Source organism: Notechis scutatus, chromosome 1 (genome assembly GCF_049901735.1).
Source record: "Notechis scutatus isolate UNSWTSFEM ecotype Mainland chromosome 1, rNotScu1.2, whole genome shotgun sequence".
NCBI classification, from domain to species: domain Eukaryota; kingdom Metazoa; phylum Chordata; class Lepidosauria; order Squamata; family Elapidae; genus Notechis; species Notechis scutatus.
Window position 1 is genome coordinate 160,745,014 of NC_142009.1, and position 26,796 is coordinate 160,771,809.

At 38.4% G+C, this 26,796-nt stretch overlaps 1 protein-coding gene across 1 annotated transcript in view; it reads right to left on the reverse strand.

Annotated features, from left to right (window-relative positions):
- Window positions 1–26,796, reverse strand: part of COL4A2 (collagen type IV alpha 2 chain) — a 167,189-nt gene that overhangs the window by 46,733 nt on the left and 93,660 nt on the right. Inside the window, exons 18-27 of the mRNA XM_087949238.1 lie at window positions 25,832–25,898; window positions 25,582–25,683; window positions 15,701–15,856; window positions 14,518–14,610; window positions 6,311–6,474; window positions 5,678–5,750; window positions 5,477–5,583; window positions 3,596–3,797; window positions 2,293–2,352; window positions 1,868–1,930 (exon numbers count right to left, since the gene is read on the reverse strand). Of these exons, the coding sequence (XP_087805364.1) occupies window positions 1,868–1,930; window positions 2,293–2,352; window positions 3,596–3,797; window positions 5,477–5,583; window positions 5,678–5,750; window positions 6,311–6,474; window positions 14,518–14,610; window positions 15,701–15,856; window positions 25,582–25,683; window positions 25,832–25,898 (1,087 nt within the window). The remainder of the gene's footprint in view (window positions 1–1,867; window positions 1,931–2,292; window positions 2,353–3,595; window positions 3,798–5,476; window positions 5,584–5,677; window positions 5,751–6,310; window positions 6,475–14,517; window positions 14,611–15,700; window positions 15,857–25,581; window positions 25,684–25,831; window positions 25,899–26,796) is intronic.

Genomic DNA, 26,796 nt, shown 5'->3' on the forward strand with positions numbered 1-26,796 from the left:
TCAGTCTGTAAACAATTTCTTTTAGAACTTTATAAAAAGCATGTGTTATTTTAACCTTGCTCAAATGAACTAACTTTATTTTCCTTCCTTTTACTTCTGACAATCTTAAATTCATTCAGATATTGTCATAGGCTTTGATTTCTCTTCAATCTTCTTTATGCCATCACAGAAGCTTGTTCAAGCCTCTTTTGTAAACCTGATAAAAATACATTATCAAGACCGCTCTCTTGATTTATTGTTTGCACTTTCCTTTTAATTTTTAAAACTTCAGTCAGCTTCTTCTGTATATCCAGAAAAGAGTCTTTATCTGGGTTGTTCAATTGGTCTATCACTTGTATTTCCACTTGTATTGTTTTATAATCCATACTTCTAAACATCCAATATTTCTGACTCTACTATTTCTGCATCAAACAAGATTTGTTTCACATCTGTTGGACATAATCTATCCATACAAGCAGGTATTATTATTAACTTTGTTTAGATTGTGGCTACTAATTTCTGACTCCATTCTTCAAACGTCTGCTTCAATATTTTCATTGTTATCTGTTATTTCTTCTAAAAACAAATCACTACTATTTCCTGCAAGAAGCTGTTTGTTCTTTATAATTAACTTCAAAGTCTTACTGTAAAAGTTTCAATATTCCAAATTTGTCTCGACCCTTACTTAGTCCATCTATTACTTTCTAAGATCAAAATCCTATTTAGCCTTTTGGTGTTTATTTCAGATTTTTAAAATCTTATAAATTTTCTTTTGTTCAGAGCTGAAAATAAATTCACCCTATGTAGATTTTTCAAACCTGTCATTCTGAAGATTTCTAATAGCTTTAAAATAGTTAATAAGCATTTCCTGAAAGTGATTAGGAAATGAGATTTGCAAACTTAGTGTCCTTTAAAAGGTTTTGCTGTGGCTGTAAGCAAGATGGGTAATCCTGTCATCTTCCAGCACTGAAACCCTCATAAAACCATTATCCTGTGGTCTCCTCATAAGGAGCAATTATCTGAAGCATATGTAGATGATCTCCCATCCTTTCTTTATCTGGAGACATTCTAAGGAAACAGTCTACTCTCTGGATCCTTGGTTGTCGATTCCACTTCCACAGAGTCATCTTTAGTTTGTCATACCTCCTCCAGAAGTTCCAATAATATTTTTAAAATGCATATTGCGATAATGAATAGTCATTCTGATTCAGATGGCATATTTTAAAGGGATTAAAATGAAAAATATCCTTTATTAAAAAAAAGTTACTTTGAAATCAATATAAAAGATTTTCAATTCTGTTGAAATATTATAAACATAAAGAATGTGACATGTTAAGTAAGTTAAGAACAAGTTTGTCTACTTGAAACAAAAACAAGAACTACTACTATATTATTGATTACCAAGAAAACGATTACAGTTGTCAACTGAAAATTTTGAGTTCATACAAATACACAAAATTACAAAATAATAATTGACAGATGAATATGGAAGTTAATTTTTTTAATTAAGTAAGCCAGATTTGATGTCCATGAACAGTTGTCATCTTTGATTAACAGCCACCCATTCAGCATCTGAAACAATGCTGAACAACTGGTGTTTGGAGTTCCAGCTGCCATAGCATTCCCATAGTCATGTGATTGTAACAGGTGCTTAGTTTGTGCCCATCTGTGATCCTCTTTAACGTCCTCTAAGAAAGAGATTCATATGATGTTGCATTTTATGAATGCATTGCTTAGTGATAGCAATTCCAGTCACAACTGCAGTTTTTAATTGAGGATTACTTGTACAGTGTTGTTTTGGAATAATTATTATAGTTAAGAAAAATTGGATGAAATTATTCTTTCTATGTGAATGTATGGTACTATTTGATTCTTTTAAAAAGCATACCTGGTAGTCCAGGTGGTCCTGGGTACCCCGGAGCTCCTTTGGGGGCCATAACACAACTGGTCCCTAAAGACAAAAATATAGACTGAAAGAACAAAAAATGCTGATGGTTCCTTAAAGCTCAACAAATGAATTATGGCAAAGTTTTTGTTAGATTAGAGCCCACATTGTCAGTTGAGTAGACAAAACAATTTTACTCTTTTAATACAATTACTTTAATGTTGCTTCTGAATTTTTTAACAATTGTGCATAGCATATTTTGTTAAATAGAATTTGTGAAATTAAAATGTATAAAAAGAGTTTTGAAATAATATTCTTGTCTCACAGTTTTCTTGTCACATAGGTTTCTTGTCTTATGGGAGAAGAAACATTCACTTGAATAAAAGTATATAGTTCATTTTTGAATAATCATATTTGGATCACTTTACCTGAATGAATTGATTCTGTTCTATTATCTCTAAGAAAGTGGTCCTGTGTTTGCCCACATTCTATAAAACAAAAGAAGCAAACAAACAAGAATGTCTGATTTGTTTAAGCCATTATCAGGCACCAAACTATAATATTCAATTAGACTATACCTATGAATCCATCTATAAGAATTCAGTGGATCAATTATCTATCTGATACAAATCATTCATAAGCAGGAAAAACTGCCAAAGTATTCAAAATTTATGAGACTGATGGACAAATGAAGCAACGTTACATGAGGAGGTCTATAAAAATTGTATGGTCAACAATATCGTAAAGCAGAAGGGACACTTTGTTATTCTACTAATCCTAATTCCAAAACAATTTCATCAAGTACTCCTATTGCTAAGATTCAGTGATTTATTAATTATAGTATCCACCTCAGAGATTAATTTCCAGTTCATTGAGACGGAAATTCCCTGTCAGCCTTTTCATTGTTCACTTGCTTTAAATATCAAAAAATTGCCCTTGAAAAAGCCTACAATCTTTCTACATGCAGAACAAGTGAAAGAGATTCTAAGCAATATATGAAGTTTTGAACTAAAAAGTAGAATGTAAATATTATCTATCTATCTATCTATCTATCTATCTATCTATCTATCTATCTATCTATCTATCTATCTATCTATCTGTTTTTGGTCTGAGTGTGTGTGTGTGTGTGTGTGTGTGTGTGTGTGTGTGTGTGTGTGTGTGTGTGTGTGTGTGTGTGTGTGGGAGAGAGAGAGAGAGAGAGAGAGAGAGAGAGAGAGAGAGAGAGAGAGATGGAGGGAGATAATTTTAATTTTAGACAAAAGCTTATATGTTGAAATTAAAATACTTGTGTATTTTGTTTCCTGAATTTGTCTGGGCATGGCTTCTTCTTTTTGTGTAGTACCTGCCCCCCACTTTCTGGTTTTTTTTTGCCTCCTGGGCCTCAGGGAAGCCTCCGGGGGGGGGGGCATTTTTGCTCTCAGGAGGCTTTCCTGAGGCCCAGGAAGGCAAAAAATAGAGTGCGGGGGGCGCACAGTACCCGCCCCTGCATGCCCCTTTTTGCCTTCTGGGCCTCAGGGAAGCCTCCTGGGTGAAGCAGTAAGACAGCGAGGGGGATGCCAGCACAGCTGATCGTTGGAACAGCTGATTGTCGGGAGGAAAAAAAAAGAAATACCGGTTCAGTCAAACTGGGCGGAACCGGTAGAATCCCACCACTGATTTTGTGATCATATTCATCTCAGGTCCTCAGATTTCCAAATGTGCTCAAACTAGTTGGGGATTGCAACAAAGTACCTGTCCGAGCAGGAGTGCCTGGAGGGCCAGGAGGGCCTTGAAAGCCAGGGTTTCCATATGTGCCAAGGTCACCTGTAGGACCACGATATCCCTTTGGACCGGGCAAACTCACACCAGGCAGACCAGTTTCACCAGGAAAACCTTTTGGGCCTGGCTGGCCTGCACTACCAGGATCCCCTTGTCCTCCTCTTATGCCATCACCCTGCAAAGAAATTTAAAATATTGTAAGCAAGCTAAGCTGTTTCAGCACTAAATCACTTTCTTAACTTTCTTAGTTACCTTTTTATTGAGTTACCCAAGTTCTATAAACAGGTAACTCCTGTACTCAGCAATTACTTACAGAATATACAGTATATCTCCATATCTCCAGTTGGCTTCAGGGAGGAAATGTGGATAACAAAGGAAAAACTCCAAATAGTAAAACTGCTAAGATTATTTGATCGACGAATAACTTAGAATCAAAATAGCATAGAAAGCAGTTGTAAAATTATTGTTAGCAGAACATTTATTGCAAGTGACTTAATCGATGAAATCTCTCTGTCCGTGTAGTGCAAATAACTAGCAGCATTTTTCAATTATATTCATCATCTCCTTTTTATGGCCCCATAATCCCTTGCGGGATGGAGTCTGGGCAACTGAATGGAGCAGTGTTTACTGGCCAGATGCCCCTCCTGTCACCAATGCGGATTTTTGTTCATCAGATACATTCTCATTGTGCCCGCAGAAAAATACCTGCCTCTACCTAGGATCAAACTCACAGCCTCCTGATTGTGAGTCAAGAGCTCCACCTCTAGGCCACCGTACCATTCTCAACTATATTTTTCAACTATATTGAACCCATAAAATGTCCAAATTGTCACATTCACACTGTGTGAGTCTATTAGTCACTGTTGGGGGGTAATTTTTAAAATTTGCACGTTATGAATAAGGCAGGCTGTTCCAACCAAATTTTTAGAACAAAGTTCTATTCCAATTGAAGCTTCTTAGTTTCCTCAAGGATAACTAAAAATTCCCACCTGATTTCAAACTATTCCCATCCAGGATTGCTACAGCTTCTAAAGTGTAAAAACAGTAAAAGCAATAAACCAATAGTTGACCAGACTAGCTCAGGATGAATATTAAATCCCCAAGAACCACTGTGTCATGCCCCTGGTGGAGTCTGACTCTGAGGAAGAGGAGGAACAGCCAACAGGGAGTGGGAGTGTGGCTCCAGAGGTGGTGGAGGAGGCTGGGGAAGGGCAGAGGCCGGCTGAGCAGTCAGAGGAGGATCCAGGCCCATCCCCTATCCATCCTAGGTCACACAGGGAGGAGAGGATCAGGGAAACGCAAGGTCTACTCAAGAGGAGATTACCATGATCCTCCTCGTGGCTTGCAGGTGGGAGCTATGTATATAAGTTTGCAACTGCGCAGTTAGAATTGCTGAAGTCAATTAGTGTTCACCTTGAAAGAGGCTTATCTTTGCTGGCGTTCTTCCCATGGACTTTTCTCGGCTATTTTCCTAGAGTTTATAATTAGTTATCTCGGCTTGCTTCAGAACTCTCATCAATATGGTTTGTTTTGGTTTTCTGTTTGCCTCCTTATTTACTTTTGTGACTTTAAACTGTGCCTAATAAAACAGTGAAATTAAGTTGAAGGCTTTACCGGACTTTAATATATGTTTTGGGTTATTTTGAGAGACTACGAGTCATCACACACTGCCTTTGCCCTGCCAGGGTTCTGTTTCAGATTACTGGCCTGTCTTGTCCATTAATGAGTCCAACTCAGCAACTTCAAGACTTGACCTGATTTCAACCATTAGCAGAAGTCAAGTGGAAGGAAGGACATCAACGTGATAAATCTCCCATTAGGACCTTGAGGGTTGAGGCTGAATGCCCAACTTACCCGAAGACCAGGAAACCCTGGTAAACCATCTATGCCATTCCTGCCTGGTGAACCATCTTCTCCTTGACTTCCAGGAATTCCTGGAGTTCCTGGCTCTCCTTTGGCACCTTGAAAACATGGTTTTATGGAGATGTAGCAAAAGAAGTCAATATATACATAACGTTGTTTACTTTATATATTAAAAACGTATCTGTTTGTTACCTTTTATGGTAACATACTGGGAATCCCCCTTTATCCCCTTTGGTCCAGATGGTCCAGGTTCACCAGGTAACCCCTATTGATGGATATTAAGAAAATTTAATTAATCACTCTAAAAACATACTGGAAAAGTGTAAGAAAAAAATTATGTGGTTTTTTTTTGTGAGAACAAAATGCACCAAAGGTTCAAAACAAAAGGAAAAAGAAGTCATATAATTTCTCCCAATTAATGCAGGCTTGCAAGCATGTGTGTAGTATTCTGTTGCAAAGAGAGGATTTCAAGAAAGTATTAAATTTGTGCAAAGTTTAGAATAGGCTGGATTTTACACTGAAAAGAGGATGAATTAGTCTCATTTCACAACTGAATCTGGTATTTCTGATTTTTTTCTCATATAAAAGATTCATAGCACATTTTGTATAAATCTAAAGAATTAACGGAACTTCTACAGGGGAAACAATGCTTTCAAGTAGAGATCTACATATGGAACCCCGTTGCTGCAAATAATGTAAGCCCCTATATGAAGAACTTCACTTTTGAAAATATTTATGGCATAAATATAGATAATAAATTGGGAAAATATTATATAATATTTTGTTCTCTAAAATATACAATATTCTATTACAAAAATATCATACCTTTCCACCAGTAAAGCCTGGAAGTCCATGGTAGCCTTGATCTCCTAATTCCCCTTTTCTCCCAACATATCCTATTGGACCTTGGAATCCTGGAGGACCAGGTTGTCCTGCAGGACCCCTTCTTCCTTCGATCTGTTCAACACATTTGCAATCTCCTGTATCACCTACAAAGATATATAGATATTTGTGGGTTTGTGTTTGTGTATGCTTAATATTGAAACATTTATCTGCAATCATGGGTTTTAGCAAAGTTCATATAAAATTACAGCTATCCATATCAGTTCAATACATCCCTTCATAGATACAGATATTGTGCTAGTAAAGCAGAGCTACTGTATGTAAGTTTAAAAACTGATAGGACCACTAAGTGGAAGTATAGAGATACTGAAAATTCTGCAGCCTTAATTTGGTAATCTAAACATTATGACAGATCTCAGAGAAGAGCCAAATGGAGTGCCTAATTCATCCTGCTGACTGAAATCCCTGATCCATAGTAGTCGTATTCAACAATTTCATAGCACTATGCATCTTTACCTAAAGGTGTTGTACTGAATTCCTTGGGGTTGACTTTTAATTCTGCATAGTATTGAAGCATCCACTTTTACACACTTGGGAATCTTATGGCAACTTAAGCCTGTCTAAGTTGACTAGAATGAGAAAAACGTTGATTTTTCAGCCAAGAGGGTTTCCTTTTCAGATCCATAGGGCCCCCTCCAAATAATTTGCTGGAATTTGATGTTGAGGTTTCCTTATATGTATATTTATCTGTAATGTGCAGAGTCCAGCTATTTATTTATGCACAATCACACATCTTGCTTAAATTCATCTAGATAAATTGTTGCTGGCTCCCTTTAGTAATTGAAATGATTTAGTATATTTAGAAAGCACTTCAAAGCTTTACAGCTTGCATAAACCAAGTGATCTGACATTTGTCTTAACAACTTTTGTTTGAGCCCGAAAAGAAGTGAAGTTAATCAAACCTTTAAAGTAGCTGCATTCATTTCCGAACCATGCACAGCCCTATATTTAGCCTTATTATTTATTTACAGCATTTACTTATAAAATGATTATTAGGGAGCTTATAAACAATACGATTACACATATCATAAAAGATTAAAGGTAGTCCTCAATTTATGGCTATTTAACAATGGTTCAAAGTTATGACAAAGCTGAAAAAGTGGCTTAAGGCCAGCCATCAAAGTTATGACTGTTACATCAAATCCCCAACCCCCCCCCCAGTCATGGGACCATGGTTTGGGACCTTGGGAACTGACTCACATTTACAATGGTTGCAGTGTCCTGTGGTCATGTGATTGCAATTTGTAAACCTTCTCAGCTTCTGACAAGCAAAACCAATGGAGGAAGCCAGATTCACTTAATGACCATTTGATTCACTTAACAACTACATTAACATTAATCATAAAATCAGTGTCAGATCCTTATTGTGATTTTGCCATTCCTATGGGGAGGGGGCCTGAATGCATTGATTAGCTTATTGTCTTCTTCCTGGTTCCTACTCATCCTATAACCTCTTAGTTTATAAATCTAACTCTGACACCTATCTGCTCTGTGCTTTGATTTACCTTTGGGGAATGTTTAAGGGGGGAGGGCCATCTGTTTTATCTCAGTTCTGAAGCTTCTGGAGAGAAGTGCCTGGGAACAATCCCTTATCTCCTTCCCAGGATTACCTTCTTCACAACATCTTCACACCTGTGGATTGGCTCATTCAACATCGGACTTAGGGGAGGGGTTTCTAACTCCTTTATCCTGGCAGAATTGCCTAAGGGGACCTTAGAGCCTGCTTTGCTTTTGTCTTGCAATCACTCCCTTTCAATAAAAGGATCCTTTTTTTTTTTGAACAAATTTTATTAATTTTTAAAGACATACAAAACATGAGACATAAGAACATAAAACCTCTTTTCTGAAAGTTATTTGCAAATTTTAACAAAACTAATAAAACATTTTATACACCATTGTGCCAATCTCCTTATAAACACATACATATCCTTTCAAGTTTCTCATTATTTCTCCCTTTACTTTTATTCAATTATATTTCTTTTCTATATTTATCTATTTTATATGTTTTTATTCACTATACCTATTTTCCCTTCTGACTTGCTTTATTCTCTTCTATCTTTTATTCTCAATTGTCCTCTTCTAACATTCCTCCAAGGTTTTATTAGCTCAATCAAACATAAACACACAAAAACACAAAACATAAAAACATAAAAAACATCTTTTCTGAAAGTTGCTTAGTCCCGGGTTACAACTCTTCGTACAGACACAAATTCAAATTCATATTCATTTTGTATACCATTCCATATCTTATTACCATTTTCAATTTTCTATATAGCTTCTCATCTCTTTTAAATTTTCTTAGTTTTATTTTATTTATCTCATCTCAATTCAAATCATAATATTTATTATCCTTTGTCTGTTCTGTTTTATCCATTTATCTTTCTTCTTTAAACAAAACTTCTCCTGTACACTAATTGGAGTATGACACCTTTGTCTCTTTCCCCTACATTCCCCTACTTCCGGTTTGCAAGGCTTCGGCAGCGGCAGGGATTCGCAATACTGCGCGATCCCTCCTGCGCTCGCTGCCAAGGTTCCTCCGATCCGCTTGGATTTGGGGGATATAGCTGCCCCGTAGAGGCAGCTGAAGATAGGGGGGATCCGGATAGGGGTTTGGGGGTGTCGCAGACCCCCTCCCCGGCCGGCAAAACCCCCTTTTCCCAAGGTGGAGGAGCGGTGGTCAGTAATGGCCGCCACAAAGAAACCTGCAGCCGGACAAGATTGTGCAGGAGGAAGAAAGTCGGAAGAGCTGTGAAAGTGGTTTTTGACCGGGATAAAGTAAGAGAAAGTAACCTGGAATTTGAAAGCTGCCAAAGATAAATTGTTTCCAGAGAGAGTTACAAGCGGCGAATGGAATTCTAAAAGGGAAAGTTTTTTTCTTTTCTTTCTTTTCACTCTCCTTCCTAACGTGACAGCGGATGGAACTATAAGAGAAATCGGAAAACCTGCATTGGAGGTAATTAAATGCTGAAGTGATAAGGATTTCTGAACATTTTTTTTTAAAAAGAACCTTTTTGCTGTGAGTGGGAAGGGAGAGGGAAAAATAAATTGGAGCAGAACTTGAAAATAAGGAGAAGATTGCCTAGAATTTTAAAGAGTTATTAAACATCAATAAGACTTCTAAAAGATATATTTTAAATGAAACTTTGTGACTAAACATTAACCCCAGAAAGAGAAAGTGAAGAAGGAGAAAGTACTTAAAAGAAACAGCTTATTTGGATTACTTGGTGATTTTGGAGCTTCTGAACTATCTTTGATTAAAAGCACTTGGGTGGTTGTTTGGAAAAACCTTTTCTCTCTATAATGGCATCACTTGTGGATGGATTGAAACTTGAATACCAAAAATATAAAAAGGAAGAGCAAGAAGGGAAGGATTCTTTTGGCACTCTTTTTCAATTTTTAGAAATGGCGGTTTGTACTTATGAAAAGCTGACTGCGCAACAGGATGACTGGGATAAAGAAGAAGCCATTTTTGATGAACAAGTGACTTTAGCTGGGGAAGAAAAGGAGAAAGAGAAAAAGGAAAAGGGGACTTTAAGATTTGGAAAAACAACCAAAAAAGAGAAGAATAAGGTGAAAAGTGGATACTATGTTAGAAAACAACAGAAAGGAGGAAAGCAGAACAAAAGGGAGGTGGAGAGACACAGGGGTAAAGAGGGCAAGGAGAATAAGCAAGGGAGAACGAGAAGCCTCAATGGTGGGGAGCAAGATGCAAAGAAACAAAAGTCTTTTAGAGATAATGGGTAAACCTTATTGAAAAAGGGATTCTGGAAAGGTACATAAGATTGTATTTTTATATTTGTACTTAGAAATAATCTTAGAAAATTGGAAACAATAAGTAATTTAAAATCTGATAAAATGTTTAGTAAATAAATGGGAGAATTGTAGTAGGAGAAGGGGGAACATTTTAACGAAACAATGATATAAAATATGTGATGTGTGTGTGTGGGGGGAAATAACTATGGAAAGCATGAGTGTTCCCATAAAGGCATGATATTTAATTGAAATGGGTAAAATGTTTAAGAATATTAATATTAATGATTAGATGGTGTTATCCCAGTGAAATTTTTTGTGAAATGAGAGATTTGAAGTAGGAGAAGGGGGAACATTCTCATGAAATAATGATTTAAAATATGTGATGTGGGGGGGAAATAACTATGGAAAATTGGTGTTCCCATAAAAGTATAATATTTAATTGAAAAGTAATGTGTTAAGTGTCTAAGATATAAATTAATATTAATATTAATGAATAGATTTGTATTGGCATTGATAATATTGTATAATTTTAGAATGTACCAAACAGAATCCCAATGTAAGTTATGTATTTTATATTAAGTATAATAAAAGGATCCTTTTGAAATGCTGCTGTTTCAAGAGTCCATGCTTTCTTGATTTGGGGAGTAGAGACAGGAGCTTACAATCAGGTCTGGTCACATGATGACTTGTTTAACATCTGCATCATTTATCAATCATAATTCCAGAACCAATTGTGGTTGAAAGTCAAGGACTACCTGTATTTGTGAAACAACCAATTGTAGCCTACACTACAATGGATCTAGCTGCACAAACTTTCTTCCTTTGTGTTCCAGCCATCTTCAGATTATTTTCATTGATCTTAACTCAGATTAATACAAAGGAGTCACATTAGCTATGATCAGTGAGAGAAAGTAATCAACCTGAAAATTTCCAGTTCTCATCAGATTTCATTGATGTTAGGAATATAAGTCACCTAACAGTTATTTGGGTTGGAAATATATAAACCAGGATAGACATTTTAATACTATGTCTTTAAGAGAATGCAAAAACTGCAATTGGGTGTGGTTCTACAAATGGCCATAAGATGGAGCCAGAAACCTGGGTTGTTTTAGTCTCAGAAGTCTTAGAAGAGAGTGTGAGTGAGACTCTGTTTCTTCTGTTGGAGAGTATTGCCGTTCCTCCATTTTTCCCTATTGACTGTTATTCTTGGATTTGACGTAAGTCTGTTACTGAACTGTTTATGATACTGGACTTTGATATTTGAATTATCCATAGACTGAACACTGACTGCTTTAACTGTGAACTGACTTTGCTTAAACGTTTATTGAAAAGTAAAAACCTACATTTACCATACAGCGTATCTGTGTGCTGTGTGTGTATTATTCAAACACGTCTCTCACTACGTCTCCCTGTTTGTGCTCATTCTCCTAACGGGGAATTACCTCAACAATTGATTTCCATAGAAGATGAATAATTTTAATGTGTTCTCTCTTATAATCTTAAACCTTAACAAGTTGATTTGATCATGATAAGGAAGCAAATAAAATGCCTCACTTTTCCAAGGCAATGAGATGGAATTGTATGTTCTATAAAATAGAATTTTCACAGATCTTTCTATCAAAATGATGTGATGAGGCAAAGCAAAATGCCCCCATTTTTCTGCTTTCAGTTGCGAGTGTCAAGGTTGAGTGCTTTTTCTCTCTCTTCATGTTAAAGTGTTTTCATCCTTACTTCCAATGGAACATCAACATCCAGTGAAGGAATGGAGGATTTTAGAAGTAAACCATTGGCTTAAAAAATGGTGCCATTGAAAGAACTTTGGATTCCTAGACCACAATCTATATCCAAAATAAGGGACTTCTGGAAAATGAGGGGCTGCACCTCACAAGAACTAGGAAGAATGTGTTTGGAAAACAACTGGCTTGGCTTATCTGAAGGGGTTTAAACTAAAACTGGAAGGGAAGGAAGACCATTTTTATGGTAGGATCCAATCCCAAACATAAACCTAAGACAACCAATTAAACATTGAGGTGGTGAGTGGTGAGAAGGAAGAGGAACTCAAATATAAACAGGGGATGTAGGAAACAAGTGGAGAGTCAGCAAAAAGGGACTCAAGATTCCTATATACTAATGCTCAAAGTATGGGGAAGAAACAAGGTGAACTTGAAGTCTTAGTACAGGAGGGCAAGTACAATATTGTTGCCATTACTAAAATTTGATGGGATGGAACCTATGACTTAAATGTAGAAGGATATAGATTGTTCAAAGGAAACAGACCCAACAAAATAAGTTGGAGGGAGCTGCAGTATATGTAAGAAATCACTACCCCTTTAAAGAAATGCACAATACCAATGATGAAAGACTTCTTGAATGCTTTTGGGTTAGTATAAAAGGGAAGAAATGACATTACCATAGGTGTATACTACAGGCCATCCTAACAAAGCACAGGAATGAACTTTTTGCTAATCAATGAGCTAATCAATGCAGGAAACACACCGCAATAGCAATCACTTGAAGTTGTGGTGGCAAACAGGAAGTGGGGAAGCGGCAAAATTTGAAAGGCAAGGCTGTGGATTTACCCCTCCCCACTTGCAGAAACGCTCCTTTTTTCTTTCTCCTTTATGATGAGAGGTCCCTGCAAAGTTTGAAAGGGAAGGGAAGGGAAAGGCTGGGTGGATTCCCCCCTCCACTTGCAGAAACACTCCCCTGCAACTCCCTCCTCCTCTCCAGAGATCTGTCAAGGCAGAAGTTGGATGTGGAGAAAACTGCTTCCTTCAAACTTTCTCCTCCACGTGATGAGTAAGCAGCATTGAGCCAGCCATGCTGAGCCAACTTCACCCACCCAGCCATGCTCACTGTGAGTCGTCATAGACCTGCATGCACAGTGGGGTACCTCAAGATTTTGTCTCAAGGGTCCGTACTTTTCAACATTTTTAGAAATGATCCAGACGAGGGTATAGAAACTCATCAGATTTGCAAATGACACAAAGCTGGGGGGGAATTGCTAACACTTTGGAATATAAACTCAAGATTCAGAAGGATTTTGATAGACGAACAATAGGATCTAGTCAAGAAAAATGCAATTCAATGGTGAGAAAAGTAAAGTCCTACACTTAGGCAAGAAATACCAAATGCAAGAGACGGTACCTGGTGCAACAGCTGTAATTATGAGAAGGGCCTAGGTATCTTCATGGACAACCATTTAAGAGTGAGCCAGCAATGTGCTGCAGCTGCAAAAAAGCCAACGCAATAATAGGCTGCATCAATAGAGGGATACTATCAAGATCATGAGAAGTGACAGTGCCACTTTAAACTGCACTAGTGAGACCACTTTTGCAATATTGCATCCAGTTTGGGTCACCCATGTTACAATAAGGATGCTGAGACTCCAGAAAGAATGCAGAGAAAAAAAACAACAAAAATCTTAAAGAATCTGGAGGCTAAACTATATGATGAAAGGTTGAGGGAACTAGGTATGTCTAGCCTAATACAGAGAAGGATTGGGGGTGGTAGCAACCTTCATATATTTGAGGGACTGTCATAGAGAAGAAGAGGCCAATGTATTCTCCAAAGTACCTGAGGGAAAGACAAGAAGTAATGAATGGAAGAACATTTAAGAGAGTTCCAACTTAGAACGAAGGAAAAATTTCCTGACAATGAAAGCAGTTAATCAGTGGAATCATGCAGAAGTTGTGGATATGGTTTTCAAGAAGAGATTGAACAACTATTTGTCTGGAATGGTATAAAGTCTCCTGTTCAAGCAGGAGATTGGTTTAGATTAGAAGACCTCCAAGATCCTTTCCAACCTTCTTATTTTATGTTATATCTTGGAGCAACTAGAGTTGAGATGGTTACTTGCTGGATTAGCAGCATTTTACATAAATAATAAACTAATCCACCTATCCCCAAAGGAAAGGAAAGAATAAAAATGACCATATAGTTAAAAGCTAATAGATAAGACTGAGATTTTTTTTTAAAAAGCACTTGCAAGATAAGTTTTCTCGTAAGAGAAATCCTGAAAGTAGAGAACTAAACAGGAGGAAAAGCATTTTAGACTATATCCCATTATCCAATGCATGTTAGATATGGGCTAGATTGAAGAGGCAGGACAGCGGGGAGAGGGAAAAGATCTCTTTATTCAGCTCCGAGTAAAAGACTGCCGGCTTATGTGCCTGCTGTTCTTTTTACAGGCTGCTGTCCACAACTTTAGCCACTGATGGTTGTTCATTTTCCCGCCTAGAAAATGAACCAATGGGGGAAGTCTGACATCACTGACTTTTCCCCACTGAATATCTAACAATGCACATGAAGTATGTTCTCTGCATGAAAATCTGTGGTGACAATAGCTCAATATAGTTCAGTATTTTAAACTTTACCTTTCAGTCCTTTTTGTCCTTGTGGGCCTGGATAACCTTGCTGGCCTGCAGGACCTGGAACTCCTGGATATCCCTTCAGCCCAACGGAATAACCTGTCGAACAGGGAGACTGCAGTGACTTGGGGAGACTGACATGGTTATGCGGTTCTGTACCAGCATTAACGGGTTAGCTTGTCTGTGCTAAGACTTAAGAAAAAGTCTGAAATCAAAATGCATGAGATAACATTAATATTAGTTTTTGAGAGATTTACATCCTTCTTTCTTTTGATCAGCTCAAAATATTCATATATGAGTATAATAGCACTGTTGTTGTTTTTCCCCACTTCTTTCAGACAGCAGGCAGCAGCATAATTTTTTTTAATAGTATTTGCTTCATTTACTTAAACAGGTGAAGACCGAGTCTTTATAACATGCTGTTAAACAGTAATGTTATTTGTCTGGTTTGACTTAGTATATTACACACTACTGTAATTTGTAAACCATGGTTAATAATATACACAATTGTGTGAAAGTAGCCTGGCGTTCTTTATTCAATACATCCTCATTAAACAAATGTTATATTAGTAGATCAGGGAGGAAGCTTTTTAACAATTTTCATTTGCATGGCATATCAAGCCAAGCTGTAGTTTGGTTAACACTGTTATCCAACCTGCACTTTGAATCAGATTGTGATTAAAGAGGAACAGGTTAACTACAAATTGTTACCACTGTTGAAACTTTGCTTATTTTAACTGAAGACGTGGCATATTATCAGGAGCCAAACAATGGCTATCGTACAATTAATCTCATACATGCAGACATTGCATAATGTAATCTCTAATGCTCGTCTCTCTCTCTTTCTCTCCCTCCCTCCTTCCCTATGACAATGGATTTTAAATTAAAAAAATATCCCAGTAAAGAAGCAGTAGAAGAAGAGAATGATAGAAAAGAAAAAGAGAGGCAGATTTCACAGAATAAAATTATTGATAATAATAGGTTATTGTGGTCTTAATTAAATGAGACTAAGATATAAAGCAAGGCATTATTTCACAAATAAACAGCTGGTTTAGTATTTGTTTTTATTTACCTGAATTTTCAAACTTCCCTTGGTTGTTCAATTTCAAAATGCCTGATTAAGGAAATTTCTCAAAGCATTATTTTCTAAATATTTAAAAACCAGTATATAAACGTATATTCGATTTACCTGGACTTCCTGGGGGGCCAGGGGGGCCAGGAAAGCCAGGTGTTCCAGGTTCACCATCTAAACCGGGAGGACCAGGACGATTAGCTGGGAAACCAGGATCGCCAATAAAACCTTTGGGGCCCATTTCTCCAGGAAAGCCTCTTCTCTCAGAAACACCTGGAATGTGGAAGGAAGTGGCTCTGCATGACTTTCAGAAGGCCATAGATGAACAAAATACAAATGAAAAGCAAACTAGTACAGAAGCTCTCATTATTAAAATGAACAAAAAAACTCCAAATCAGTTATCATATTTATAAGAAGAAAAAGAAAACAAAATAGAATAAAAACACAGCCCCAGATCACGATTAAGTCCTGCTGAAACAGAACAGTTCCGGTATGTTCCCAAATACACTTTCTGATGGCAGCATATTTGCTAATGCAGTATTTGATAATGTGAGGGCCACAACCCAAAATACTTCTTTCCTGATCTTTCCACCCCTTGACTTCTTATGTAGGTTGGAATCTGAGCCTCCCTTGATGCCTGGACATAATGGACAGCATTGTTCCAGACAAAGTGATCCCTAACACATCCCAGTGCAATGCTATGTAAGAGTTTAACTATTTGACTTGGCTTTAGAGGCTTATTGACAACCAAAGTAATGACTGCAAAGCAGATACTATTCTACAATAGTGGGTCTCCCTGACAAGTAGTTTTCTACCACATCTTAAACTAGTTGAATCATTCTAAAGATGGCCTCAAATAAAGTTCATTGTAGTACTGTAGTCCAGTGGTGAGGTTCTGAGGTAATAAAAGTAAAATGAACTTCATGATCCAGGTAGAGCAGCAATTGTCACTCCTTCTGAAGCTGGGCATGGACTCCACTGGCTATAGCGTCCATCTGCTGCTGAAGCAGGAGCCACAAGCCCAGGAAGATGCTCAAGCTACAGACCAACTCCTTCAGAGTTAGATGACCCCATCAAGTCTCCTACTGTGGCTGATGTAATCTGATGCGATCAAATTTAACAAATGTATAGGAGCTTAATCTGAAGTTTCTCTCCCTATTCAGCCACTGAATATATTCTGGACAACAAATATATATTGGACAACAAACTTTTCAAAGATTTTGCTTCCTGAAAAACTTTTGGTGATTATGATAGACTCTTTCAAACCAAACACAAATATAATCTCACAATGATGTAGGAATAGAAATAGGAAATAGGAGAAATGGGAAATTAACTTTTACGGATTATAATGTATTTAATTGCATAATGTTTCTGACATGCTACATGAGTTCAACAGAGCTAAAAGTGATTTTCCTTTGCACTCAGTGTCCAATGCATCTCACTGCAATGTCTAACAATAGTCAGCAGCACTGATAGATTCCAGTTGCCCTGATACTGTTTTTCCACTATGTGAATGTCCTGTTGAAACCATTCCCATCTTCTTCTCTGTTATAGGCCCTGAAGTACCAGAAGACAGCTATCATGTCACACATAATTCTTCTGTTTGTTAGACTAGATGTATCTAGTTTCCTTAATGGTTTATTGTACGATTTAGCCTTCAGACCCCTTCAGACCCCTATTGTACGATTTAGCCTTCAGACCCCTTCAGACCCCTATTGTACGATTTAGCCTTCAGACCCCTTGACATCTTTGTTGCTCCTCTCTGTGACCATATTTCTATGGTCTCAGCATCATTTTTGTACCAGGCTAACCAGACTTGGATGTAGTATTTCAAGTGTGGCCTCACTAGTGCAATATAAACATTACTATTACTTCTTATGATCTTGATGCTATTCCTCTGTTGATACAGCCTATGTGTCGTGCCCACGCAACACAATCGACCAACGAAGCTCCGATGCTACGGAGGAGGTTGAAGGTGTTGGTCCAGGGATTCTGTGGTTCCGGAGCGCGTCGCCACGGCTGCACACGCTGGATGCCGATGTCGGCAGTGACCAATTAACAGCGATGATCCTGGAGTGTACACATGAAGGGTGTACAGACGGGGAGCCGTTTTACAGAACAAAATGTTGCAGAAATATTGTTGGTGACGGGATAGTGGTGTTCGTGGTATTGGTAGCGAATTACGTTATATATTGGTGATTGTAACATAGTAATTGATGGTAATGAGGGATTAATTGAGCTACGGATGTTAGCTCCGATGACGGTGATTGAATAATGAGGGGTAATAATGGGAACTATGCATAAATACAGTACCCTGTTAAACTCAGTTTAGAGCTGACTTTAGTTGTTTTGCTTGGCTATTTTCTTGGTGTCCTTGCAAGAAAAAGATTAAACCAACTTTCCAGAATTTGACAGACTCGGTTTTCCTTTATCAATGCAGTAGACCCACAGAGCGGTTGAGAGGAAAGTTTAAAAGCATTATTTTCGCAAGAGCCCATTTTACCACATCCCGATACCCATAAGAGTTTTATCGTACAAGACGATGCAAGCGATGTTGCTGTAGGAGCTGTCTTACTGCAACGTAACAATGAAGGACAATTACAGCCATGCGCCTATACATCCCGCAAGTTCACACCTATGGAAAGGAGGTGGGCTATTTGGGAGAAAGAGGCATTCACTGAAAAATGGGCACTCAGTACATGGCGACATTTACTATAGAATAGAACAGAATATCTTTATTGTCATTGCATTCTACAAATACAATGAAATTTGAAAACTACTCCAGCACAGTGTCCCAAACACCACATCACAATCACACTACAAAGTAATTAAAAATCAAAATAATTAAAATAATAATTAAAAACCTAGTCTAAAACCTATCTAAAACATATAGTAAGTTAGATAGTTTAAAAATGCCACTATATACATAGGGCTAAATCACATATGCATTGTTTGATTCAAGACAATTATTGCCTTGGAAAAGAAACTGTTTCTCAGTCTATTAGTCCTCATTTTAAGACACCCATAATGCCTCCCTGATGGTAACAGTTCAAAATATGAATGTGCAGGATGAGAATGGTCTGTGGAGATTTTTAGTGCTCTAGAGAGGAGTCTGGTCTTCGCAATCTCTTCCAAAGAAGAAAGAGAGCAACCGATGATTTTTTTGTGCTGTGTTTATAACTCTCATCTTCTTATCCACTGCAGAGCATCCAGCATACCACACCGTTACAAAGTATGCCAAAATGCTCTCAATGGTAGAATGGTAAAAAGTAACCAGCAACTTCTCACCCAGACCATTCTTTTTCAGCAGCCTCAGAAAGTGCAGGCGCTGTTGCGCCTTCTTTGCAGTGGCCATAGTGTGGACTGACCAAGTAAGGTTGTCAGAAATATGAGTTCCTAGAAATTTAAAACTATGAACTCTTTCCACACAGTCTCCATTGATACATAGTGGGAGAGGCTCTGCTTTGCATCTTCTGAAGTCTATAATCAATTCTTTGGTCTTTTTGATGTTCAGGGAGAGGTTATGACTCTTGTACCACAAGACCATTCTGAGAACCTCTGACCTATAGGCCATCTCGTCTTCTCCTGATATGAGTCCCACCAACGTGGTGTCATCTGCAAATTTTATTATAGAGTTAGTGGGACAAGAGGGAGTGCAGTTGTAGGTGTAGAGTGAATACAAAAGGGGGCTCAGCACACAACCCTGTGGAGAGCCAGTGCTGAGAGCAAGAGTGGAGGAAAAATAGCTGCCAATCCTAACAGTTTGGGGTCTGTTAGTAAGAAAGCCTTTTATCCAACAGCAGATGTGAGAGGAGAGGCCCATTTTTAGCAACTTCTTAATCAGTATATCTGGAATGATGGTATTAAAAGCTGAGCTGTAATCAATGAAAAGCATCCTTACATAGCTCCCACTATGCGCCAGATGTTTCAGTGCAATGTGGAGAGCCATGGCAATAGCATTCTCTGTGGATCTATTATTCCGACAGGCAAGCTGGTATGGGTCAAGGTTTGATGGGAGGCAATCCTGTATATATTTTAAGACAAGTCTTTCAAAGCACTTTATAATTATGGGTGTGAGAGCTACTGGTCTATAGTCACTTAAAGTATCAGGAAAGGGCTGTTGGGGAACTGGAATAATAATGGAAGTTTTGAGACAAGATGGAACAATGGCTTGTGTAAGAGAAAGGTTAAAAATATTTGTAAACACACCTGCGAGCTGGTCAGCACATGTTTGAGTACCTTCCCAGGTATTCCATCAGGGCCAGCAGTCTTTTTCACATTCACTGCTCTAAGCACCTGCTTCACATCATACTCTTGTACTGTGAACAGTTGAGTACTGGTGGTTTGTAGAGGCAGTGTTTTCAAAGACCTATACAGTTCGAATCGGGCAAAGAAGCAGTTCAATTCTTCTGCCAGTGATGCGTCCTTGTTGATTGATATGGGGTTGCTGCCCCTGTAATTAGTGATGTGTTTAATTCCCTGCCAAGCCCGTCGTGGATCATTATTTGTGAAGTAGTCCTCAATCTTCCTTTTATAGTCCTTTTTTGCCTCCCTGATGCCCCGCCTCAGTTCCGCTCTTGCCTTGTTATACCAAACCCTGTCCTCAGACCTGAATGCCATATCACGTGTCTTGAGAAGTAATTGCACATCCTTGTTCATCCAGGGCTTCTGGTTTGGAAAAATCCGGATGCACTTATTCACAGTAACTGTATCCACACAGGTAGAGAAGTAAAACAGTACAGTTTTTATATATTCCTCCAAATCCTCTTGTTCAAATAAATTCCAATTACTATTTGAGAAACAATCCTGCAGCTGATCAAGTGCTCCCTCCTACTAGATCTTGGTGAGTTTGATTTCAGGCTTAGTTTTCCTTCTGAGGGGGGTGTATGCTGGTATAAAGAACAGTGATAAATGATCTGAAAGTCCCAGATGTGGAAGGGACACTGCTTTATATGCATGCTTTATATTAGAATACACATGATCAAGTGTGATGTTTCCCCTGGTGGCACGTCACATACTGAGTAAATTCGGGAAATACAGTTGTTAGGGATAACATTGTTTACCCTAACTGGTTTGGGTAAAAATAATAAATATGGTATCATGGTTTGTTAGTTAAAGTGTGTGTAAGAGGCTCTCAATAGAACAGCACAAGAATACAGGAATCAGGCAAATAAGAAGAGATGAGACAATAAACCATTCAAAGTTGGCGATTACATTTACCTATTAACAAAATATATAAAGTTACAACTAAACAGTAGAAAACTGGGACCAAAATATATTGGACCATTCACAATCACTAAAGTGATTAACTCCATCACTGTACAGTTGAAGTTACCAGCACGATTAGGGCAAATCCATCCTGTATTCCACGCTAATTTATTGAAGTATGTGCAACACTACAGTGTACCCCAGGTCGAGGAACCTGTCACACTTGGGGAATCCACCCATGCTGAGATTGATAAAATCCTTGATTCATGAATCCGCAGGAATGTTCTTCAATATCTAGTAAGGTGGAAAGGGTATCCTGAAACAGAGGCATGCTAGGTGAAAGTATCAGACATGTGTACAAACAGACTATTAAGGTGTTTTCATTCCAGGTACCCAAATAAGCCTAGACCCCAGTAGTACTGACATATTGATATAACTTGTTACTGTTTTGTAGGCCAGGTCCTGGTAGAGGGGGCCGCCTGTCGCGCCCACGCAACACAATTGACCAACGAAGCTCCGATGCTACGGAGGAGGCTGAAGGTGTTGGTCCAGGGATTCTGTGGTTCCGGAGCGCGTCGTCACGGCTGCACACGCTGGATGATGATGTGGGCGGCGACCAATTAACAGCAATGATCCTGGAGCATACACACGAAGGGTGTACAGATGGGGAGCCATTTTATGGAACAAAATGTTGCAGAAATGTTGTTGGTGACGGGATAGTGGTATTAATGGTATTGGTGGCGGATTACATTATATATTGGTTATTGTAACATAGTAATTGATGGTAATGAGGGATTAATTGAGCTACGGATGTTAGCTCCGATGACAGTGATTGAATAATGAGGGGTAATAATGGGAACTATGCATAAATACAGTACCCTGTTAAACTCAGTTTAGAGCTGACTTTAGTTGTTTTGCTTGGCTGTTTTCTTGGTGTCCTTGCAAGAAAAAGATTAAACCAACTTTCCAGAATTTGAAAGACTCGGTTTTCCTTTATCGATGCAGTAGACCCACAGAGCAGTTGAGACTATGCCTGTATTGGCTTTTTTGGCAACTGCAGCACGCTGCTGGCATACCTGAGGGTTGGCCCACAAGGATGCCTAGATCCCTTTCACACTTACTGCTGTTGAGCCAACCTACTCTATACATGTTCATTTGGTTTTTCCTGGCTAAGTGCAGGACCTTGCTTTTCTCACTACTAGAGTATATCTTCCGAAGGGCCCAAGATCCTTCTGAATCTTGAGTTTATCTTCCAAAGTGATAGCAGTTTTCTCCAGCTTGGTGTCATCTGAAAATTTGATGAGTTCCCCTTTTATTCTCTCATCTAGATAATTTGTAAAAAACGTTGAAGAGTACAGAGCCAGAGACAAAATCTTGAGGTAACCCACAGCATGCTTCCCTCCATGTAAATGCAGTTCCCTTGAGGACTACATGGTGAGTGCAGTTGGTCAGCCAATCGCAAATACATCTGGTGGTGGTACTGTCTATCCCATATTGTTCAATCTTGCCAAGATGTAGGCTATAGCCTACTTTTTCAAATGTCTTACTGAAGTCTAAATAATATATGTCCACAGCATTTCCCTGGTCCACTAATTCAGTCACTTTATCAAAAAAGGAAATAGTTTGTCTACCATGATCTGATTTTGACTAACTCATGTTGGTTTCTAGTAATTGCTTTGTTTACTTCTAGCCACTCATAAATCCACCGATGGTCTTTTCCAGGATTTTTTCATGTATTAATGTCAGGCTGGTTAGTCTATAGCTTCTTGGATCTACTGTTTTCCCCGTTTGGAAAATTGCAGCTACATCAGCTCTTTTTCAGCACTCTGATAGTTCCCCTGTGCTCCAGAGCTCTGAAATATTTTGTTCAATGTTTCCAAGATTGTATCTGTCAGCTCCTTCAGAAATGTAGTATATAAACCATATGGTCCTGGCGATTTGAACTCATCTAGAGTGATACATGTTTTCTTACCATTTTCTTGCCTAGTTTGACTTGAATTCCCATTCTGTCCCCATTTGTTGCTTTCTATAGATTGCGCTATTTTTTCCCTTTTCCATGAAGACAGTTGCAAAAAAGGAATTAAGCAGTTCCGCTTTCTCCCTGTTGCCTTCTTGCTATCATTTCTCATTAGTGCCTCAATCATTTCCTTGACTTTCTTCTTATTCCTTAGATATTGAAAGAAACCTTTTGGGGTATTTTTTATATTTGTTACAAGTCTTGTAGATTTGGGCTATTTGCTGGAATTCTGTTCTAGTTATGTGTCCTTCCTTCCATTTTTTATATTTGTCCTTTTTGTCCCTCAGTTTGTCAAGAGAATTCTTTCTGCACCATGATGGTTTTATCTAGGATCTCTTGTTTATCTTTGTGGAAAGCAAAACACAAAATGTAGTCACCAAACCGGTTGAATCCCACCCCTGCCCTTGATGTAGATATTCCAGTTGTACTTGGTGTACTGGATGCGCTTCAATAACAGTTCATGTTTTTGTATGCATGCCATGAGCACAGCATAGTGAACAGGCCCTGAATGACATAAATTGGGTAACAAGATAGCCTTGAGGCTTAACACTGATGAATCAATAAAGAGATACCACTGTAGTGGATCATCCTTGCAATCCAAAGTTGGGGACAAACTGTCAATGTCAGTATAGAAAATGAGGCTGTCAACCTGTGCTAAAAAATTAGTTAAATAATCTTGGTGGCTTTAAAAGACAGAAATTTTCTTACCTGTTAGTATCAAACACCATCCTTGCAGTCTTGAACTCAGTAGTTCTGCTTTTGATTTTGACAAACCTAAGTCCCTGATCAGGTCCTTTAATTCTGACTGTGTTATGAGATGCCGCTCACCAGACATACAGAGTTCAAAATCTGGATCAAAATCTGGCTGGTGCACTGCAACATCTTTATTTGTTTCATCTAAGTTCCATTTCTCTGGTGGCTTCAGTACTGAAAGATTGTTGTCGTGTGACACTGGTCTCATGGCTGAAGGCAGATTGGGATATTTAATTGATTTCATAATTTAGCAGAAAAACCAGCAACATTAGTCAGGCAGAAGCAGCTGTCACAGGATCATTCTGTTCTCACCATATGATTGGAACAGCAAACAGCACTGATTGCTGAGTTCCCCTGACCCAAGTTCTAAAATCAACAGCACATTTTGCACCACAAATGTGAGGAACACAGGCTTTATCATGGTCACCAATCTTACAACCAAAGTAGAGTTCTTATGCTTTCTTAACAAGCCTAGTCAGGGTGCGTCTTTGAGGCTTTTAGGGGGAATGTATCGTAGCTGTTCCGACATTGGTGCGATATTTCTGCTGTCACCAATCATCTTCTAACAAGTTTATAACTGGTTTACTTGTTATGTAAATTACATGTGCAATGCCTTGAAACGATTACATCAAAATTCATGGAAACAGATACCAACAAAATGAACAGCATCCGGTCATGCGAGCTGCTTTCCAGGCAGCGTCCAGCCAGCCTAGCATGCCTAGGCAGGTGCAGCAGCCAGCCAGCCTAGCATATCTATACCAGTTTCACAAAAATTTATGCAGTATGTCCTGAGTGCATGCCTGGACATGCATGAGCTACACAAAGCATCTTATAACGCAAGCGAACATTAGTAAACTTAAAATATATATACGAAATCACAAAAACAGAAGTTTTCTATAAAATGGTACATGACAGATTACGTTTAAGCAGCCAAAAGTCTATAAGATACACCCAAAAGACTTCAGAAAGCAAAATTTTGTTGTCCAGTGATACTAGTACAATTTCTACAGTATCTAAAGCTTAGATACACCCCCCAAACCATGTCTCCACACTACTCAGTGTTATCATTGTTCTTGCCTTGCCTTTAGAAGTTGTGGGTGCTCCATCACTGGAGGCTTTTAAAAAGAGACTTGACAGTCATTTATCTGAAATGGTATAGGGTCTTCTGCTTGAGCAGGTGGTTGGACTAGAAGATCCCTTCCAACTCTGTTATTCCATTAGTGTTGCAAAAAGTTGTTTAAAAATCAAATACACATAAGAGTCTTAAAATATTTGAAGTAAACCACTTAAAGATATCCTTTACAGATATCATTATAATTGAGTTGAGTTAGAAGTGAGAATTCAATGGCAACAAATTTTTAGTGCCTTGTGAATTTTAGACCACAAAGGGTAGCAGGAGATTATGGATTTATTTACTGTCCTTTCTTCACCTGTCTTGCCTTTTGTCTACGAGATTGCAAATCTGAGGCCATCTCCTTCCACTTTTGTTTCCAGATGACCCAAGAGGCGGCAGAATCTGACCATGTCAGTCAAGGGAACAAGCCAGAGGCCAAGAGGGGGGATCAGATGACCAGGAGGCAGCAGAGTCTGACCATGCCAGGCACAGAGGTGAGCCAGTGAGCCATCCCCACCATGTTGAAGCACCCTCTGTCACAGATTTCAAACATTAGGCTTTAATATTATGGATGGCGAAGATGATGGCAGAGTCACAGTGCTGTAACTGCATGGTTATTGCCAAGACCTCTGATTTCTCTAACCAATCTTTATCTTCAAAACCAACACAGTCCACATACAATCTATTCAAAGCAGTTAAAAAGAAGCATTTGCTATGAAAATGTGCCTGAATTGTATCAACAGCTGCAGAAATCCAAGGAAACCAGCCAAGCCATGTTAGTGTTTGGGATTCTGAAAGAAGCAGTTACAATGACATTAAGAGGAAAAGATCAATTATTATAGTCTGGAGAAAAGCGGATGTATTTCTCCAGAATCAATGCGCTCCATCAAAGGGGTAGAAAATTACCATCGAATGATCCTTCTGCACCAGGTGGACCAGGACTGCCTTTGGTTCCTCTCTCTCCCTCGGGGCCTGGGATGCCATCCAATCCCCGGTCACCAGGTACACCTGGAAAAACCCCAATTAGTTATAGTTTAAACCTCAGCTACATAAGGATAACTCCAGGTTATCTCACATTAATATATTTTAACACTTTCCCCCCCCCAAAAAACTGCTAAGCCACATAAGCAATATTCAAAAGCTATAAAAGCAGCACCTTTTATAAGTGTGGGATGTTGTGCGTGACCTGGTGGCCCTCGGATTCCTTTATCTCCAGGGTCTCCCTATAGAAATATACATTTAGTTAAGCCAATTTAGTACATACTTGAAAATCAACTAATTTCATTATGAATGAGAAAATAAGGCATGAAGAACTTCGCCACAGACCCAGTAATTTCTGTAAGGCTGCATTTTATTCTTATCAGTTACTGTAATATTTCTTCATTTTTTATTCTTCAATCATAGGCTAAAATATCCCCACAGTAAGCGATTGCTACTTATATTACAATAGTACCATGATACGTTGTTTTACCAGTTTTTTTATTGTCACCCATCATCACAATGACAACTGTTCCCAACTCATTTTTGGCAGAATGGTTCAATAGCATGGCAATTTCGCCAATTCATTCTTGCTTGGCCACTTCAACATTACCCAGACTTCATTATTAGACTTGCTTATAAGTAGAGAGACACCAGCTACAATTGGTCATTGTTTAAGTCATGCCATGTCCTTTCCTTAATAATAAATATGTAAGTTTTGCAGGCAAGGCCATAAAGGAGGAAATAGAAACCATGATCAAATTAAGCAAAAATGCTTGAACAAAGACTCAAGATGACAGTGAGGAAAAAAAGGGCATACATAATATTAAGCAAATAATATTTTATTTATTAATCTTATTGGCTACCCATCTTGCCACCGGGTAACTCCTACACCAGATATTCTATCATATTCATGTTTATATTTAATGAGCCTTCATACCTAACACACTTATACAGGATTTTTTCAGACTTGCTTCCAGGATGGACAACCAGACATTTGGCATTTTGCCATGTCTGATGCTGTTCAATTGATCTGACCTTGAAAGATAACACTTAATTGAAGGCCACTATTGTCAGTAAGGGCAGAGAAAAGTAGCAGAGATGTGGATAATCCTTTCCTGTGTGAGGACAATGGCTGGCATA